The sequence below is a fragment of the Salvelinus namaycush genome, chromosome 18 (genome assembly GCF_016432855.1).
Source record: "Salvelinus namaycush isolate Seneca chromosome 18, SaNama_1.0, whole genome shotgun sequence".
In the NCBI taxonomy this organism is placed as follows: domain Eukaryota; kingdom Metazoa; phylum Chordata; class Actinopteri; order Salmoniformes; family Salmonidae; genus Salvelinus; species Salvelinus namaycush.
The window spans coordinates 17,309,746-17,329,265 of NC_052324.1; the positions used below are offsets into that span (position 1 = coordinate 17,309,746).

Consider the following 19,520-nt stretch of genomic DNA (forward strand, 5'->3'; position numbering starts at 1 on the left):
TCTAGTGTTTGGTCCAGTGCTGTAAACCAAGAGCAAGACATTCATCGCAGAGCTGCAGCCCTCTGGGCATCCTTATCACTGAAATAACAGAATTATGTTGAAATCCTATACTCTCTGATGAAACTAATGTGAAAGTTCACATGTGCAGAATGAATAAAGCATTAACACACCATAACAATTAGTCATGAATTTCCTGAAAGACAGAACTTTGTGTGTTATTTCAAACAGGACCAAAGACAAAGAGAATACACATACCCGTATTTCTTGAGGAAATTCAACAAAAAGATCAACAAGGACATTAATTTCATAGAACATGTTTCTTTAATACAGTAGTTAGTTACACAGATGTCAAAAAATACAACATATATGCATAATAATAAAACATTCATGAAGTTCCCTTTTTCCTCCGGCACCAAGAGTGCACTGTAAAGCCCCCACCCCACCTGCTTCCCCGACAACATTTGTCTGCTACCATCTGCCTGTCTGCCCCCCGTCTCCTCCTCAAAGTATGTAATTAAGCTGCAACACCTTAACTCTTCTTACATCACCCCCCCCCCTCCGCCCAATCTCCTACCTTCAAACAACAAGCTTAAGAAGATATTGTCTCTTTGCAAACAAACTTTCCCCTCTTTAACATTTCATTCATTTAACAAGTGCTTGTAATAAAACAAAAAATATCAACACATCTTAAACAGCAAAAGTATGAAAATACTGTACAAATTTGTGATTTACCCAGTGTAAACAGGTTTGCATATGAAATACGTAACAACACAAATAAACCCTCTATGACTTTCTGCCTCTTTGTTCAGAATTCTGGTCCCTTGTAGAGTAAAGAATAACATTTGAAAAAGACAACAGGAAAATGATTGTGTCTGAAAATAATATTTACCTCTGTCACTTTCGGAAAGTTTGTGGAAGAAAAGGAAGCAGCGATATGGAGATCAGCCAGCTGGCCCCAGCTTCAGGGTCCAGTCCAGGGATTAGAGGGAACCTCTGTAGGGTCGAGGACTCCCTGGGCTTCTCCCCTACCCAGTGAAGCACCCGTTGGGTTGGAAATGGGAGAGAAATGCACATATACTCAAGAATGAAAACATATATGCAAACCCATGTTCAGGAAAACAACGTCAATTCATCTGATATGGTTCATTGTCTCTTTTACGCCTTAAAAACATTTCATTACGGACACCAAAAGTCTGTGCGTTTGCCAGTCAGGGTTCCTGTGGTGGCAGCAAGGATCCAGCCAGCGGTTCCACTCCACCTATCCCTCCCCTCTCTTTACACTTTGGTGGCCAGAGACTGTACCTCTGACTTCTGTGTCTGGGCGCTGAGCGTGGAGGACATGGAGCTCATCTGTCCATGCATGGCCTTCTTCAGGTTGAGCAGGCACAGGCACTGGGAGCGAAAGCGCAGGTCAAAGAAGGCGTACAGGAAGGGGTTGAGGCAGCTGTTGACATAAGCTAGGCAGGTAGCATAAGGGTGGGCCACCAGGAGGAAGCGCTCAAATCCACAGGAGTTGGGAGCCAGGTTCAGGTAGGAGAGGGCATCCATGCTCTTCAGCAAGTGGAATGGGGTCCAGCAGATGGCAAACACAACCACCAGGGTGGTGATGATCTTCAGAAGACGCCGCTTCTTCTGGTCCTCCTTCCGCAGGTTGTTAAAGTGGCGTGTGACGGTGCAGCCAATGAAGCAGTAGAAGATGGTCATGGCCAGGAAAGGCAGGAGGAAGCCCAGGGCGGACGAGGACAGGCTGAGCCCTGCGATCCACAGGGACTCATGTCTCTCGTTCAGGGTGACCAGGCTGAAGTCCATGGCACAGGTGGTGCGGTTGCTGTTGATGTCGTCCATGGTGGTGCGGAACAGCAGAGTGGGCACGGCCAGCAGGCCTGAGAGGAGCCAGATGGCCCCTAGGGAGGCCAGCATTGTGCCCCGCGACCGCAGCCGGCTGCTGGACAGAGAGTGGACGATAGCCAGGTAACGGTCAAAGCTCAGGCAGGTGAGGCAGAAGACACTGGCGTACATGTTGACCAGCACCACATAGCTGCTGATCTTACACAGGGCCACACCAAAGGGCCAGTGGTAGCCCAAGGCAGTGTACACCGCCCAGAGGGGCAAAGTGATCACAAAGGTGAGGTCAGCCAGGGCCAAGTTGCCTATGTAGACGTCTGCTGCTCGGCGCTTGGACTTGGACCTCCACACGGTGAAGATGACCACTCCATTCCCAGACAGGCCCAGGATGAAGATGAGCATGTAGAGGACAGGGATGAGGGAGTAGGACGGCTCCCACTCAGAGTAGTCACACATAGTTTCATTGTCACCATAATCATAATCATCGGTATCTCTATACTCCACAGTTGGATCCATGCTGAAGTCAATTTTTTGTTTGGAACGAAAAATAAATTCTAATGCTAAAAATCCTTTCGAGTGGAAAAAAATGTTTCTGTGCAGTCCAAAACTGGTTCAGTAGAATTCAAATAAACCAATTGTCAACGCTGAAAACGAGAGAAAAATTCATGTTACAGGAATGGTCAGTCCCTATCAGTCGCTGGAGAAGAACACAGACAGTATGAGTGAGTGGGGCAATGCTGCTTGGCTTTTTAAACTCAGTGCTCCACACCCCTTGTTCCCTCCCTCCCAAGACGAATCCCCCTCCCCATTAAACACTTAGCCCAGGCACCACCCTCCTCTTACCTCTCTCTAGCACAGCATACACCAGGATTTATCCAGTTGCGATGACGCCCCGTCAAGCTTTATTCATATAATTTGAAAATGGAAAGAAAAGCGAAAATATACGGTTAAATTGTCTCTCTAAAAACGTATCTATTTTGAAATATTTTTGAAAACGTTATTGTTTAGAATTTACATCAATTTAAGTTGTTCATTTAAATTAATAACCTTTCATTTTCAAAATAGTGCAGAAAAAATACAGACTAATTCGACAGGTTTGTGAGACTATAGACAGTAAACTCATAGATAATAGTGCTACTTTCAATGCAAATGTTTTTGTTAAGAGATTGTAAAAGAACAACATGTTTGGTGCACCATGCTGCCTCTGCAATGATTTCAACATTAGACGAATCAATTAAACACCCGGTTTCAAAGATGTTCAACTGATTTAGAGAACTATTGCTCAATCTTTAGGGTTCCCGGCATGTCTGGACAGGCAAGTTTTCTAATTCACGACTGAACTACTACATTACAATGTAAATGCCTCAATGCTAAACGTAAGTGCTTAGAGATTTCCTAACCTGATGGTCTTGCCACTTACATTTGGCTATCAACATGCTCTAATTAAAAGGTAATAAAGTGTAACAATAACAATAGGATAGTTAAAATATTACAATAAGGAATACTATTCAGCTGCCAATGCAACATTGTTGCATGCAGAACTTCGGTGTGTCTGGATAAAAACTTGAAATTGAAATTAGATTGATAGGCGGGCACTTTAGAATTGGTTCAACTGTTTTAACGATTAAATTCAATGTAAATAGACAGCTCAGGGGGTGTGTGAATTTAATTCTCACCTCTAGGGATTAATTTCCATGATAAAAAGTCAAACATGCAGGATAAACAATAACAAAAGGAAACGTTGCTTTCGGTTTAACCCATCTTTGATTGACTCACTTTGATCGTGGTAATTAGGCCTATTGGCTCAACTTGCTAATGCCAAAATTGAAACACAAACTAACATACTCCGGCTTTTAAATAAAACTGTTTAGAAACGGAAATAAAAATTGTGTTGAAGGAAATGTTAGACCTATTTGGACCTCTTCCCACCGCCCAAGCTCTGCTCAGTCCCTATGCACTTAAGGAAACAAGTGCAGTGATTTTTCAACGATAGGCTACAGCTAGATCTTGTTTTTTTGGGGGGGGTGATGCATAACCTAATCAAGGTCTTTTGGCAATCGATTATAAGATTTAATCTCATCATCCTTATCCTATAGACAGGTTCGTGGTAGCCTAGCGATTAGAGCAATGGGCCAGTAACAGAAAGGTTGCTAGTTCGAATTCCCGATTTGACAAGGTGAAAAATCTGCCGATGATACCCTTGAGCAAAGCAATTTTGATAATCGCTGTTGATATTGGCTGACCCTGGCTGTGGCTCAGGGGGAGTTGGCATATGTAAAAAAACACATTTCCAATTCACACTTGAAATAGGATAAATATAAGCACCCACGCCTTTTTTTAAGTTTCTGATCACATACAGTGTAGTAGGCTATTCTGAATTATTTCATTTATTTCTGAACATACAGGAGTAATTATATAACTGGCAAATGTATTTAAAATGTTCAGGGGTGCTGCCTGCAGCTCCTCCAGAACTGTTCGCGCGGCTATGATTCTTATAAGGAAATAAATGATGAAGTGCAACGCTGGAGAGATGAGAGTTGCAGACTCATGTCTATCAGAGCAGAGAAAGGGAGAGAGATCATAGAAAGTGAATCTCGTTCTAGTTCTGTGAGAGATGCAGGCACACTTCTCGCACAGGCACCACAACGTGTTGATCGCAAACATAGGTTACAATGTTGCGCAAACCATAAACTCGGGCCGGCCCAACCGGAATCAACACTTAGAAAATCAGGCCTGGGCTGAAAATCTACTTTTCACATTACGTTTTTTTTAGGTGGCAAGAGAATTAACGAAGAGTCACTCAACTGACCGTCCAAACCTTGTGTTGTATTTTCCTGAAAATTATCTTCTATGATCAGAAATATTTTTACATGCACATTTGGAATTAAAGACACATTCATGTTTCTTGATTGTTTGATGAACATCATATTCTACGTACTGTACACTTTTCATTTACCCATTCATCTCAAAGATTAAAGGAGGCTTTCTACACAATGAGAAGGCCTATCATTTAGCCACAGAGGATCAACAATAACGTATTCAAATAAAAAAATTCGCTTCGCTGTGAATTGTGTGTAGCCCAACCAAAAGGCATAGCGGTCGGGAACGCGCGGTAAATCTGTCAGTGAACAGCATGCAGACAAAACAGGCCTTTCGCAATATTTCAAATACAATCGCGGGAAAACACCGGTTGGAAAGCAAATGGCTCCTACTGAAAAGACAATACTTATCGGTCTTGTGTAGCCTACCAAAATATTTTATCAAGTTCCAAATATTGTTTTACAAAGTAAAACATGCATCACCCCCCCCAAAAAAACAAGATCTAGCTGTAGCCTATCGTTGAAAAATCACTGCACTTGTTTCCTTAAGTGCATAGGGACTGAGCAGAGCTTGGGCGGTGGGAAGAGGTCCAAATAGGTCTAACATTTCCTTCAACACAATTTTTATTTCCGTTTCTAAACAGTTTTATTTAAAAGTTGGAGTATGTTAGTTTGTGTTTCAATTTTGGCAATATGCGGAATATGCGGTGTCTTCACGGACATTTTCAATCTCTCCTTGTCCCAGTTGCCCTCTAGCACTCACATCTGTAATGAAATCAAATCAAAGTTTATTTGTCACGTGTGCCGAAGACAACAGGTGTAGACATTACAGTGAAATGCTTACTTAAAAGCTCTAACCAATAGTGCAAAAAGGTATTAGGTGAACAATAGGTAGGTAAAGAAATAAAACAACAGTAAAAATACAGGCTATATACAGTAGCGAGGATATAAAAGTTGCGAGGCTACATACAGACACTGGTTAGTCAGGCTGATTGAGGGAGTATGTACATGTAGATATGTTTAAAGTGACTATGCATATATGAGGAACAAAGACTAGCAGTAGCGTAAAAGAGGGGGATGGCAGGTGGTGGGTGGGACACAATGCAGATAGCCCGGTTAGCCAATGTGCGGGAGCACTGGTTGGTAGGCCAAATTGAGGTAGTGTGTACATGAATATATAGTTAAAGTGACTATGCATATATGATAAACAGAGAGTAGCAGTAGCGTAAAAAGAGGGGTTGGGGGGGCACACAATGCAAATAGTCCGGGTAGCCATTTGATTACCTGTTCAGGAGTCTTATGTCTTGGGGGTAAAAACTGTTAAGCCTTTTTGTCCTAGACTTGGCACTCTGGTACCTCTTGCCATGCGGTAGTAGAGAGAACAGTCTATGACTGGGTAGGCTGGGGTCTTTGAAAATGTTTAGGGTCTTCCTCTGACACCGCCTGGTGTAGAGGTCCTGGATGGCAGGCAGCTTAGCCCCAGTGATGTACTGGGCCGTACGCACTACCCTCTGCAGTGCCTTGCGGTCAGAGGCCGAGCAATTGCTGTACCAGGCAGTGATGCAACCAGTCAGGATGCTCTCGATGTTGCAGCTGTAGAACCTTTTGAGGATCTCAGGACCCATGCCAAATCTTTTTAGTTTCCTGAGGGGGAATAGGCTTTGTCGTGCCCTCTTCACGACTGTCTTGGTGTGTTTGGACCATTCTAGTACCATTCTAGTTTGTTGTTGATGTGGACACCAAGGAACTTGAAGCTTTCAACCTGCTCCACTACAGCCCCGTCGATGAGACGTAGTCCACAATCATCTCCTTAGTCTTGGTTACGTTGAGGGATAGGTTGTTATTCTGGCACCACCCGGCCAGGTCTCTGACCTCCTCCCTATAGGCTGTTTTGTTGTTGTCGGTGATCAGGCCTACCACTGTTGTGTCGTCTGCAAACTTAATAATGGTGTTGGAGTCGTGCCTGGCCATGCAGTCGTGGGTGAACAGGGAGTACAGTAGGGGACTGAGCACGCACCCCTGGGAGCTCCAGTGTTGAGGATCAGCGTGGCAGATGTGTTGCTACCTACCCTCACCACCTGGCGGCGGCCCGTCAGGAAGTCCAGGATCCAGTTGCAGAGGGAGGTGTTTAGTCCCAGGATCCTTAGCTTTGAGGGTACTATGGTGTTGAACGCTGATCTGTAGTCAATGAATAGCATTCTCACATAAGTGTTCCTTTTGTCCAGGTGGGAAAGGGCAGTGTGGAGTGCAATAGAGATTGCATCATCTGTGGATCTGTTTGGGCGGTATGCAAATTGGAGTGGGTCTAGGGTTTCTGGGATAATGGTGTTGATGTGAGCCATTACCAACCTTTCAAAGCACTTCATGGCTACGGACGTGAGTGCTACGGGTCTGTAGTCATTTAGGCAGGTTGCCTTTGTTCTTGGGCACAGGGACTATGGTGATCTGCTTGAAACATGTTGGTATTACAGACTCAATCAGGGACATGTTGAACATTTCAGTGAACACACCTGCCAGTTGGTCAGCACATGCCCGGAGCACACGTCCTGGTAATCCGTCTGGCCCCACAGCCTTGTGTATGTTGACCTGTTTAAAGGTCTTACTCACGTCGGCTACGGAGAGCGTGATCACAGTCGTCTGGAACAGCCGATGCTCTCATGCATGCCTCAGTGTTTCTTGCCTCGAAGCGAGCAAAGAAGTGATTTAGCTCGTCTGGTAGACTCGTGTCACTGGGCAACTCGCAGCTGTGCTTCCCTTTGTAGTCTGTAATAATTTGCAAGCCCTGCCACATAAGACGAGCGTCGGAGCCAGTGTAATATGATTCAATCTTAGTCCTGTATTGACGCTTTGCCTGTTTGATGGTTCGTCGCAGGGCATAACAGGATTTCTTGTAAGCTTCCGGGTTAGAGTCCCGCACCTTGAAAGCGGCAGCTCTACCCTTTAGCTCAGTGCAAATGTTGCCTGTAATCCATGGCTTCTGGTTGGGGTATGTACGTACAGTCACAGTGGGGACGACGTCCTCGATGCACTTATTAATAAAGCCAGTGACTGATGTGGTGTACTCCTCAATGCCATCGGAAGAATCCCGGAACATGTTCCAGTCTGATAGCAAAACAGTCCTGTAGTTTAGCATCTCCTTCATCTGACCACTTTTTTATAGACCGAGTCACTGGTGCTTCCTGCTTTAATTTTTGCTTGTAAGCAGGAATCAGGAGGGGTCGGATTTATCAAATGGAGGGCGAGGGAGCGCTTTGTATGCGTTTGTGTGTGGAGTACAGGTGATCTAGAATTTCTTTCCATCTGGTTGCACATTGAACATGTTGATAGAAATTTGGTAGAACTGATTTAAGTTTCCCTGCATTAAAGTCTCCGGCAACTAGGAGCTGGGTGAGTGGTTTCCTGTTTGCTTATTTCCTTACACAGCTGACCGAGTGCGGTCTTAGTGCCAGCATCTGTCTGTGGTGGTAAATAAACAGCCACGAAAAGTACAATTATGAAGTGCTTTGAAAGGCTGGTCATGAAACACATCAACACCATCATCCCAGACACCCTGGACCCACTCTGATTCTCATACCACCCCATCAGATCCACAGACGACGCAATGTCAATTGCACTTCATACTGCCCTCTCCCACCTGGACAAGAGGGGAAATAACTATGTTAGAATGCTGTTCATAGAATACAGCTCAGTATTTAACAACATAGTCCCCTCCAAGCTCATCCCCAAGCTCGGGACCCTGGGACTGAACACCTCCCTCTGCAAATGGATCCTGGACTTCATGATGGGCCGGCCCCAGGTGGTGAGGGTAGGCAACAACACCTCTGCCATTCTGACCCTCAACATGGGGGCCCCTCAGGGGTGTGTGCTTAGTCCCCTCCTGTACTCCCTATTCACCCACAACTGCATTGCCAATGACAACTCCAACACCATCCTCAAGTTTGCTGACAACATGGTGGTAGGTCTGATCACAGACACCGATGAGGTAGTCTCTGACCTTGTCCCTGTAGGCTAAGCAGTGTGGTGCCAGGACAACAGTCTCTCCCTCATCGTCAGTAAGACCAAGGAGCTGATCGTGGACTACAGGAGAAAGAGGGGAGAGCAAGCCCCCATCCACCTCAACGGGGCTGTAGTGGAGCGGGTTGAGAGCTTCAAGTTCATCACTAAGGACTTAACATGGTCCACACACCCGCGGTCGTGAAGAGTGGCTGTAAAAACGAAGGCTGAAAAGATGGGCTCTCAGATCTTCAAAACATTCTACAGCTGCATCATCGAGAGCGTTTTGACTGGCTGCATCACCGCTTGGTATGGCAAATGCACTGCACTGCCCTCAACCGCAAAACACTACAGAGGGTGGTGTGGATGGCCCAGCACATCACTGCGGCCAAGCTCCCTGCCATCCAGAACCTCTATCAGGCGGTGTCAGAGGAAGGCCTGAAAAATTGCCAATGACTGTTCACTCTGCTACTGTCCAGCAAATGGTACTGGAGCATCAGCTCACAGACCAACTGTCTCCGAATCAGCTTCTACCCTTAAGTCATAAGACTTGTTCACCCATTTACTGCTAAGTAACCATTTAATAATCTGCATTGACCGTATCTTGCACTGACTCTATGCACATTCACAAGACTATATAGTATATACATGTCACACCCTGGCTGAGAGGGGTTGTGATTAGATAACACTACCATTGGCTACACCGGTTCTTTCAGTTTGGGGTTGAGTGGAAGAACCTGAAATGAGGATCAGAGGCATGTCAATTCACCATATCTGCCAAGTTCAGTTTCCATACCCACTTCGGCACAAATGGAGGGAGGATAACACCAGAAATACAAACAAAACAGGTGTCCGTGCAGGTGGAGGGAAAGTGTTAACATTATCTTTAACTTAAATCATTATTTCATCAAGGTAATACTATACTTCTCTTAGCAAAAACCAAGGCTTCCAAAAGAGCTCTGCCACAGAGTCAAACAACGTAGCTTCCCTCTCACTTTCGCCTTCCCCTGGGTGGCCACACCTCAAAGGAAACGGGTGATAAACAAAGACAATCACATTGCTCCATGAATCAATCAATTAATTAGGAACACAATTCACACACACAGTTTCACACTCATCATATGTTGCTGTGTCACGAACCGGCTCGAAGTCCGCAACAAATAGGGAGACAAAGTGGAGATTAGGAATAACAAAAAATATATTTATTAACTGAGGTAAGGTAAATACAATTAACAATGGTGTGTGTAGTCAGTAGTGTAAGTGAGTGGTTGCGTGCATAAATGTGATAATGAGGGGTGTTGAAAGGTGCCAAAGCAAACAAGCAAACAAACAAACAAACAAACAAACAAACAAACAAAACAGCCACAAAAATGCCACCACCAAAATCTATCAGTGTGTCTGCATGGAGTGTCACGCGGGACTAGGTGGGGTGAAGGAATCAGACGCAGAGAGAGATCCACTTGGGAAAAATATTCCTTTTACTCTTGCACACAAAAAATGATAAGCGCAAACATACAGGGCGCAGAGAACAACTTGATCACCCAAAACACAGGGTGCCAAGTAAATAGAAAAAATAAAACACCTCTAAACACTAACACCTAAAACACACACACGTAACATAAAGACAATCCCGCACAAAACAAGGGTGGGTCTACCTACTAAATATAGGGAAGCTCATTAACCGAAAACAACAGAAACACAGGTGAAACTAATAAGACAAAACAAACAGACAAACGAAAAAGGGATCGGCGGCAGCTAGTAGGACGGTGACGGCGACCGCCGAGCACCGCCCGAACAGGCAGGGGAGCCAACTTCGGCGGAAGTCGTGACAGTACCCCCCTCCTGATGCGCGGCTCCCGCAGCGCGCCGCCACCGGCCTCGAGGACGACCCGGAGGGCGAGGCGCCGGGTGATCCGGGTGGAGGCGGTGGAAGTCTCTCAGTAGAGAAGTATCCAAAATGTCCCCCACCGGAACCCAGCATCTCTCCTCCGGACCGTACCCCTCCCAGTCCACGAGGTACTGTAGGCCCCTCACCCGGCGTCTCGAGTCCAGAATGCCACGAACTGTGTACGCCGGGGACCCCTCGATATCCAGAGGGGGCGGAGGGACCTCAGGCACCTCACCTTCTTGCAGGGGACCAGCCACCACCGGCCTGAGGAGAGACACATGAAACGAGGGGTTAATACGGTAATACCTAGGAAGTTGTAACCTATAACACACCTCGTTTATTCTCCTCAGGACTTTAAACGGCCCCACACACTGCGGCCCCAGCTTCCGACAGGGCAGGCGGAGAGGCAGGTTTCGGGTCGAGAGCCAGACCCTGTCTCCCGGTGTGAACACGGGGGCCTCACTGCGGTGCTGGTCAGCGCTCCTCTTCTGCCGTTGTCCCGCTAACCTTAGCGATTCCTGGACGGCTTTCCAGGTGTCCTTGGAGCGCTGTACCCATTCCTCTACCGCAGGAGTCTCGTACCTCGCCCACTCACCAGGCCGGTCCCGGCAATATGACCGCAGAAACCTGCCCACATCCTGGTTTACGCGCTCCACCTGCCCATTACTCTCGGGGTGAAAACCCGAGGTCAAGCTGACCGAGACCCCCAGTCTCTCCATAAACGCGGTGGGGTGAAGGAATCAGACGCAGAGAGAGATCCACTTGAGAAAAATATTCCTTTTACTCTTGCACACAAAAAATGATAAGCGCAAACATACAGGGCGCAGAGAACAACTTGATCACCCAAAACACAGGGTGCCAAGTAAATAGAAAAAATAAAACACCTCTAAACACTAACACCTAAAACACACACACGTAACATAAAGACAATCCCGCACAAAACAAGGGCGGGTCTACCTACTAAATATAGGGAAGCTCATTAACCGAAAACAACAGAAACACAGGTGAAACTAATAAGACAAAACAAACAGACAAACGAAAAAGGGATCGGCGGCGGCTAGTAGGACGGTGACGACGACCGCCGAGCACCGCCCGAACAGGCAGGGGAGCCAACTTCGGCGGAAGTCGTGACAGTACCCCCCTCCTGATGCGTGGCTCCTGCAGCGCGCCGCCACCGGCCTCGAGGACGACCCGGAGGGCGAGGCGCCGGGTGATCCGGGTGGAGGCGGTGGAAGTCTCTCAGTAGAGAAGTATCCAAAATGTCCCCCACCGGAACCCAGCATCTCTCCTCCGGACCGTACCCCTCCCAGTCCACGAGGTACTGTAGGCCCCTCACCCGGCGTCTCGAGTCCAGAATGCCACGAACTGTGTACGCCGGCGTCCCCTCGATATCCAGAGGGGGCGGAGGGACCTCAGGCACCTCACCTTCTTGCAGGGGACCAGCCACCACCGGCCTGAGGAGAGACACATGAAACGAGGGGTTAATACGGTAATACCTAGGAAGTTGTAACCTATAACACACCTCGTTTATTCTCCTCAGGACTTTAAACGGCCCCACACACTGCGGCCCCAGCTTCCGACAGGGCAGGCGGAGAGGCAGGTTTCGGGTCGAGAGCCAGACCCTGTCTCCCGGTGTGAACACGGGGGCCTCACTGCGGTGCTGGTCAGCGCTCCTCTTCTGCCGTTGTCCCGCTAACCTTAGCGATTCCTGGACGGCTTTCCAGGTGTCCTTGGAGCGCTGTACCCATTCCTCTACCGCAGGAGGCTCGGTCTGGCTCTGATGCCATGGGGCCAGGACCGGCTGGTAACCTAACACACACTCAAAAGGGGACATGTTCGTTGAGGAGTGGCGGAGGGAGTTCTGAGCGAGCTCAGCCCAAGGAACATACCTCGCCCACTCACCAGGCCGGTCCCGGCAATATGACCGCAGAAACCTGCCCACATCCTGGTTTACGCGCTCCACCTGCCCATTACTCTCGGGGTGAAAACCCGAGGTCAAGCTGACCGAGACCCCCAGTCTCTCCATAAATGCCCTCCAAACTCTGGACGTGAATTGGGGGCCCCGATCAGAAACGATGTCCTCAGGCACCCCATAGTGCCGGAAGACATGGGTAAATAAGGCCTCCGCAGTCTGCAGGGCCGTAGGGAGACCGAGCAACGGGATGAGACGGCAGGACTTAGAAAACCGATCCACAACGACCAGGATCGTAGTACTTCCCTGGGACGGGGGAAGATCGGTAAGAAAGTCCACCGATAAGTGTGTCCACGGCCGTTGTGGAACGGGGAGGGGCTGTAACTTCCCTCTAGGCAAGTGCCGAGGAGCCTTGCTCTGAGCGCACACCGAGCAGGAGGAGACATAAAATCTCGCGTCCTTAGCCAACGTGGGCCACCAGTATCTCCCTCTAAGACTCCGCACTGTCCTCTCGATGCCAGGATGACCCGAGGAGGGGAGAGTATGAGCCCAACGGATTAGCTTATCCCGGACCCCTCCCGGCACGTACTGAGCCCCCGCTGGACAGTTATGGGGGCCCGGCTCTAACCGTGAGGCTCTCTCTATCTCCACGTCCACCTCCCATACCACCGGTGCCACGAGACATGAAGGTGGAATGATGGGAGTTGGCTCAACGGACCGCTCCTCGGTATGATAGAGACGGGACAGCGCGTCGGCTTTGGTGTTTTGGGAGCCTGGTCGGTATGAGATGGTGAACTGAAACCGGGTGAAAAACATGGCCCATCTAGCCTGACGCGGATTTAGTCTCCTCGCTGCCCAGATGTACTCGAGATTACGATGGTCAGTCCAGATGAGAAAAGGGTGTTTCGCCCCCTCAAGCCAATGTCTCCACACCTTCAGAGCCTTGACTACAGCTAACAACTCCCGGTCCCCCACGTCATAGTTTCGCTCCGCCGGACCGAGCTTCCTCGAAAAGAAGGCACAAGGGCGGAGCTTGGGTGGTACGCCCGAGCGCTGGGACAGCACGGCCCCAACCCCCGCCTCGGACGCGTCCACCTCCACTATGAACGCTAAAGAGGGGTCCGGATGCGCCAACACGGGCGCATTGGTGAACAGCTCCTCCAGACGACTGAAAGCTCTGTCCGTCTCTGCTGACCAACGCAAGCGCACCGGTCCTCCCTTCAGCAGTGAGGTAATGGGAGCAGCCACCTGACCAAAACCCCGGATAAACCTCCGGTAGTAATTGGCAAACCCTAAAAACCGCTGCACCTCTTTCACCGTGGTCGGAGTCGGCCAATTACGCACGGCTGTAACGCGGTCATCCTCCATCACCACCCTGGAGGTGGAAATACGATAACCCAGGAAGGAAACGGCCTGTTTGAAGAACTCACATTTCTCCGCCTTGCAATACAGGTCATGCTCCAGCAGTCGCCCAAGTACCTTACGCACCAGAGACACATGCGCCGCGCGTGTGGCAGAGTAGATCAAGATGTCATCGATGTACACTACCACTCCCTGCCCGAGCAGGTCTCGGAGAATCTCATCTACGAAGGATTGAAAGACAGCTGGAGCATTTTTCAACCCATATGGCATGACGCGGTACTCATAATGGCCAGATGTAGTACTAAATGCGGTTTTCCACTCATCTCCTCCCCGGATACGCACCAGATTATACGCACTCCTCAGGTCCAATTTTGTGAAGAAGCGCGCCCCGTGAAATGATTCCACCGCCGTAGCGATGAGAGGTAGTGGGTAACTAAACCCCACTGTGATGGAATTTAGACCTCGATAATCAATGCACGGGCGTAAACCGCCATCTTTCTTCTTCACAAAAAAGAAGCTCGGGGAGACAGGTGATGCGGAGGGCCGAATGTATCCATGTCCCAGTGATTCAGTAACATATGTCTCCATAGCTACTGTCTCCTCCTGGGACAAAGGATACACGTGACTCCTAGGAAGTGCAGCGTTCTCCAGGAGGTTTATCGCGCAGTCCCCTCTACGATGGGGTGGTAATTGGGTCGCCTTCTTTTTACTGAAGGCGATAGCCAAATCGGCATATTCAGAGGGAATGCGCACGGTGGAAACCTGGTCTGGACTCTCCACCGTAGTCGCACCAACGGCAACTCCTATACACCTGCCTGAACACTCCTCTGACCACCCCTTAAGAGCCCCCTGTCGCCAGGAAATCACCGGGTTGTGCTGAGCTAGCCAGGGAATTCCCAACACCACTGGAAACGCAGGTGAGTCGATAAGGAACAGACTAATCTGCTCCTTATGACTACCCTGCGTTACCATGTCCAGTGGTACCGTGGCCTCCCTGACCATTCCTGACCCTAATGGTTGGCTATCTAAGGAGTGCACGGGGAAAGGTAGGTCTAACGACACAAGGGGAATCCCTAGCCTTAACGCGAGCCCCCGATCTATGAAATTCCCAGCTGCGCGTGAATCGACTAGCGCCTTATGCTGTAGAGAGGGAGAAAACCCGGGGAAAGAGGTTAACACATACATATGACCGACAGGAAGCTCTGGGTAAGTCTGGTGCTGACTCACCTGGGGTGATCGAGTAGTGCTCCGCCTGCCCTCCCGACTCCCAGACGAGTTCCTCCAGCACCGGTCGGCCGTGTGCCCTCGCCGACCACAACTGGTGCAGGAGGACACTCCTCCTCCGGTCCCCCTCGACGCTGCCCCCCCTAACTCCATAGGGATAGGAGCAGGAGGGCTGGGAGGTGGAAACGACAGGACCTGTTCCGAACGTCCGCGGGCAGCCAGCAGGTTGTCGAGACGGATGGCCATGTCAATGAGTTCATCCAGCGTGAGGGTGGTGTCCCGACATGCTAGCTCCCTGTGGACGTCCCCCCTAAGGCTATATCGGAAATGGTCTATTAAGGCCCTGTCGTTCCACCCTGCTCCTGCGGCCAAGGTCCTGAACTCCAGGGCAAAGTCCTGTGCGCTCCTCGTCTCCGGACGCAGGTGGAACAGCCGTTCACCCGCCGCACAACCCTCTGGTGGGTGGTCAAACACAGCTCGGAATTGGCGGGTGAACTCAGGGTAATGATCCCTCGCCGAGTCTGGGCCATTCCACACTGCGTTGGCCCACTCGAGAGCTCATCCAGTCAGACAGGAGACGAGGGCGCTCACGCTCTCCTCTCCGGAGGGAGTAGGACGAAGGCCACTCCTCTCCCATCGATCCATCCTCTCCATCATTTAGTCCATAGCTGAACCAATCCTGTGAAGAACACTGGTATGATGGAGGACCCTTTCCTCCATCGATGGGAGAGGAGATGCGGCTGCTCCTGCTGATTCCATGTTCCGGTGCGGGATTCTGTCACGCGGGACTAGGTGGGGTGAAGGAATCAGACGCAGAGAGAGATCCACTTGGGAAAAATATTCCTTTTACTCTTGCACACAAAAAATGATAAGCCCAAACATACAGGGCGCAGAGAACAACTTGATCACCCAAAACACAGGGTGCCAAGTAAATAGAAAAAATAAAACACCTCTACCTAAAACACACACACGTAACATAAAGACAATCCCGCACAAAACAAGGGCGGGTCTACCTACTAAATATAGGGAAGCTCATTAACCGAAAACAACAGAAACACAGGTGAAACTAATAAGACAAAACAAACAGATAAACGAAAAAGGGATCGGTGGCGGCTAGTAGGACGGTGACGACGACCGCCGAGCACCGCCCGAACAGGCAGGGGAGCCAACTTCGGCGGAAGTCGTGACATGGAGAGAGTCTCCTCAATGAATGGGGGAGAGGTGTATTTATCCCGGGACACACCCGGGCCCAGGTGTGTCCCATGTCGCTGACAACTCTCCCAGCTCCGCCCGCCGACATCCTAATAAGGAAAACAAGAGCAAAGAGAAGGAATACGTCAGACAGAGTGGGAGGGTCGTCACAGCTGCTACTCTTTATTTTACTCTTATTATTATCTATCCTGATGCCTAGTCATTTTACCCTGCCTCCATGTACATACAGTATCTACCTCAAATACCTCATACCCAAGTACATTGATCTGGTACTGGTACTCCCTGTATATAACTTCATGCTTGGGTATTTTATTCTTGTTACAATTTTTGTTTTGTTTTACTGCATCGTTGGGAAGGGCTTGCAAGCAAGCCCTCCACGGTAAAGTCTACACCCTGTTGTATTCGGGGCATGTGACAAATATAATTTGATTTGATACAAATATTTTGTCTGTGTAGACTACACTGGATTTGTTTCTGTGTGTATGTCTGGAGTGCCAAAGAAAAGACGGACTCTCTGCTGTACAGTTGTTTGCAGATACCCCCCTGTATATAGTCTCGCTATTGTTATTTTACTGCTGCTCTTTAATTACTTGTTACTTTTATTTCTTATTCCTATCTGTATTTTTTTTGTTAAACTGCATTGTTGGTTAGGGGCTCGTAAGTAAGCATATCACTGTAAGGTCTACACCTGTTGTATTCGGCGCATGTGACTAATACAATTTGATTTGAAATACTGGTGAGGGTGAGTCTAATATAGTAGACTATGTCTTATATTTGTGTGTATCTCTCTTCTCACTTGTGCTGATGCCTACAGCAGCTTGCTATAAACCACGGCTTCTGACCTTTCACATCAGCCTTCTAAGCATCGGGACTCCTGTGCCACAGACCAACAGCACAGCTCCTACTGTGGTGATCAGCAGAGCTGCTAACATGTTACAACTTCATTCGATTTACAGATGATGAGCACTGTCCTGTGTTTTGGATAAGATTGCATGTTCCTGCGCTTGATTCTAGGTCACTTGAAGTGGCACACTTGTGGGTGAGCTGAGTGAGACACACTTGGGCAAAGAGTTGAGTGAATCCCAAATGGGAACCAGAGTGCAATTATTGTTTTATATATTGTTTTATGTAACCTTGATTTAACTATGCAAGTCAGTTAATTAAGAACAAATTCTTATTTACAATGACGGCCTACCGAGGAAAAGTGGGTTAACTGCCTTATTCAGGAGCAGAACAACAGCTTGGGGATTTGATCCAACAACCTTTCAGTTACTGGCTCAACTCTCTAACCACTAGGCTACCTGCCACCCCAGACATTAATACAAATCAAACTTTGCTCTCCCTTACCATAACTAGGCCTTGTCTCCTAACAACTTCCTGGAGACGTTGGGTGGACCTAATTAGCCTCTCAAGCATGAAGTCACTGACCGGTTACACAAGCTGCTATCCTTTTCCCACAGCTGTCCTGCCTTGACCTCACCATTGAATTGAATAGAACCCCACCTGAATGTAAGAAGTGTTTGGGTTGATAAGGTTCATCTATTGTTTCATTTCTGCCCTCAGCACGTTTCTGTTAACGAGCTATACACCTGTTTTCAGTCTGTGCTCTCCTCTAGATTTCCACCAGCATTTGTTGTTGTACGAAGGAAGATGAAAAAATCCTTCACTGTGCACTACTACACACCACATCACAGACAGTCGAAAACTTTGACTTTATTTTTCGGAAGAGGAAATGCTCAAAATATCTGTTTACTTGTTCAAAAAAGATAATGAAGCTGGGTTAAACTTAAAATAACATCCCAAAATTGAATGAGAGGGGGGGGATCTGCTCATGTAAAAAGACCATCGTTATCGGCAGTCTAGAAACTTCATTCTGCAGCCTCAGCAGTATTTTAGCCTTTATTCGTTCAATGTTATTAAAAGCAGAAGTGTAGGAATTGACCTGGGGGTCGATCAAAGCAGAACTCTACTTCCATGGATGAGTTGGACAGGGCAGTCCATTCATTAGTCTGTGTTCCTGCACCAAGGAGCTTCAGACCGTTCCCTGAGCCTTGGAAACAATGGGAGCCAGCTATCAAAACCCAAACAACAGGCAGAGAAAAAAAACTCTGATCTGATAGATTGAGACCTCATTGTTGTTGTTGCTATGAGAAACAAGATTCTGTTTGTTTACATAGCTGTATCATTGCCAAGAAAGGCATAAAACAAAAGCACAATGGCTAGATTTACGTAAGGTGCCTCTCCAGTTTTATCTCTGCTTTTCAATTAATTTCTGCTGTGATCAAGTTAGCCGGTAACACTTTCTTAACTTTGTGAATTTTGATTTCTTCTCCTACTATATTTGACCTGCAGAGACCATCAGTAACTTCATATCCTAATATGGGCAGACAGTTTTGCATCCAAACATACTGGAGATTTCGTTTTTGTCCTCTCTGTCCGTCCCTGTCTCTATACCTCCAGTAGCTGTGTCATGTCATGGGAGGAACAAGGGGGTCACAAGGTGTTTCCCCTCTCCCTACTCAGGACCCTGGACCACCGCCACCCCCATCCACTCTGCACCATGCCCCCCTGTCAATGGACAAAACAGCAGGACCGACAGGATGTGCTATAACGGGACAGTTTGTCCTCCAACCGAGATGCTTCAGTCAAACTTTTGTTTAATGGTTGTTCAAGGTAAACTATTTGTTGTAGAGGCAGCATGATTGGTTGATAATATAAATATTGTGTTAAAATAAAAACGTACATCCCCGGTTGTTTTCATAGTGTAGTAGAAATAGGTCAAAGCTTTAATTCATGAGAGAAGATGCAACATGAAAGAATATTGAAATATTCCAACTTAAAGACACATATTGCAATGTGCTGAAGTCCTTGGATATTACAGTTTTTTTATCCCTTTGGTGCAATTTTCACAAGTATGTGGTACATTTTCACAATTCTTAGTAAAAACTCAAACAGAACATCAAAAAGGTAGTTGTTGCAAAACTCTAAGTACAACACACAAAATCATACAATCACTTTTTCACCCAACTTAATCAGTGTTTCACTTAGAAATAAATACATGTTTCACATTGCAATACCTGTTAATATAAAGTAATTGCCTTTCACAATGCAATGCTCACATTACTTTTGACATTACTTTTTGACATTACTTTTGACATCACATTACTTACTGTTGATATGATTGTTGTTAAAATACAGTTTACTATTACTTCATCTGACTGCACTTAATTGATGACCACTTAAACATTTGGTGAACCTGTAGATT

General features: G+C 47.6%; 1 protein-coding gene across 1 annotated transcript; it reads right to left on the reverse strand.

Moving 5' to 3' along the window:
- Positions 1-308: 308 nt before the first annotated feature.
- On the reverse strand, positions 309-2,549 carry LOC120062723 (apelin receptor A). Its single transcript, XM_039012782.1, has one exon. It carries the CDS (start codon positions 2,359-2,361, stop codon positions 1,276-1,278), a length of 1,086 nt encoding a protein of 361 aa, XP_038868710.1. The 5' UTR covers positions 2,362-2,549; the 3' UTR covers positions 309-1,275.
- Positions 2,550-19,520: the final 16,971 nt, after the last annotated feature.

Coding starts and splice junctions, on each gene's coding strand:
- LOC120062723 (XM_039012782.1), bottom strand. CDS start 2,361: ATGGATCCAACTGTGGAGTATAGAGATACCGATGATTATGATTATGGT.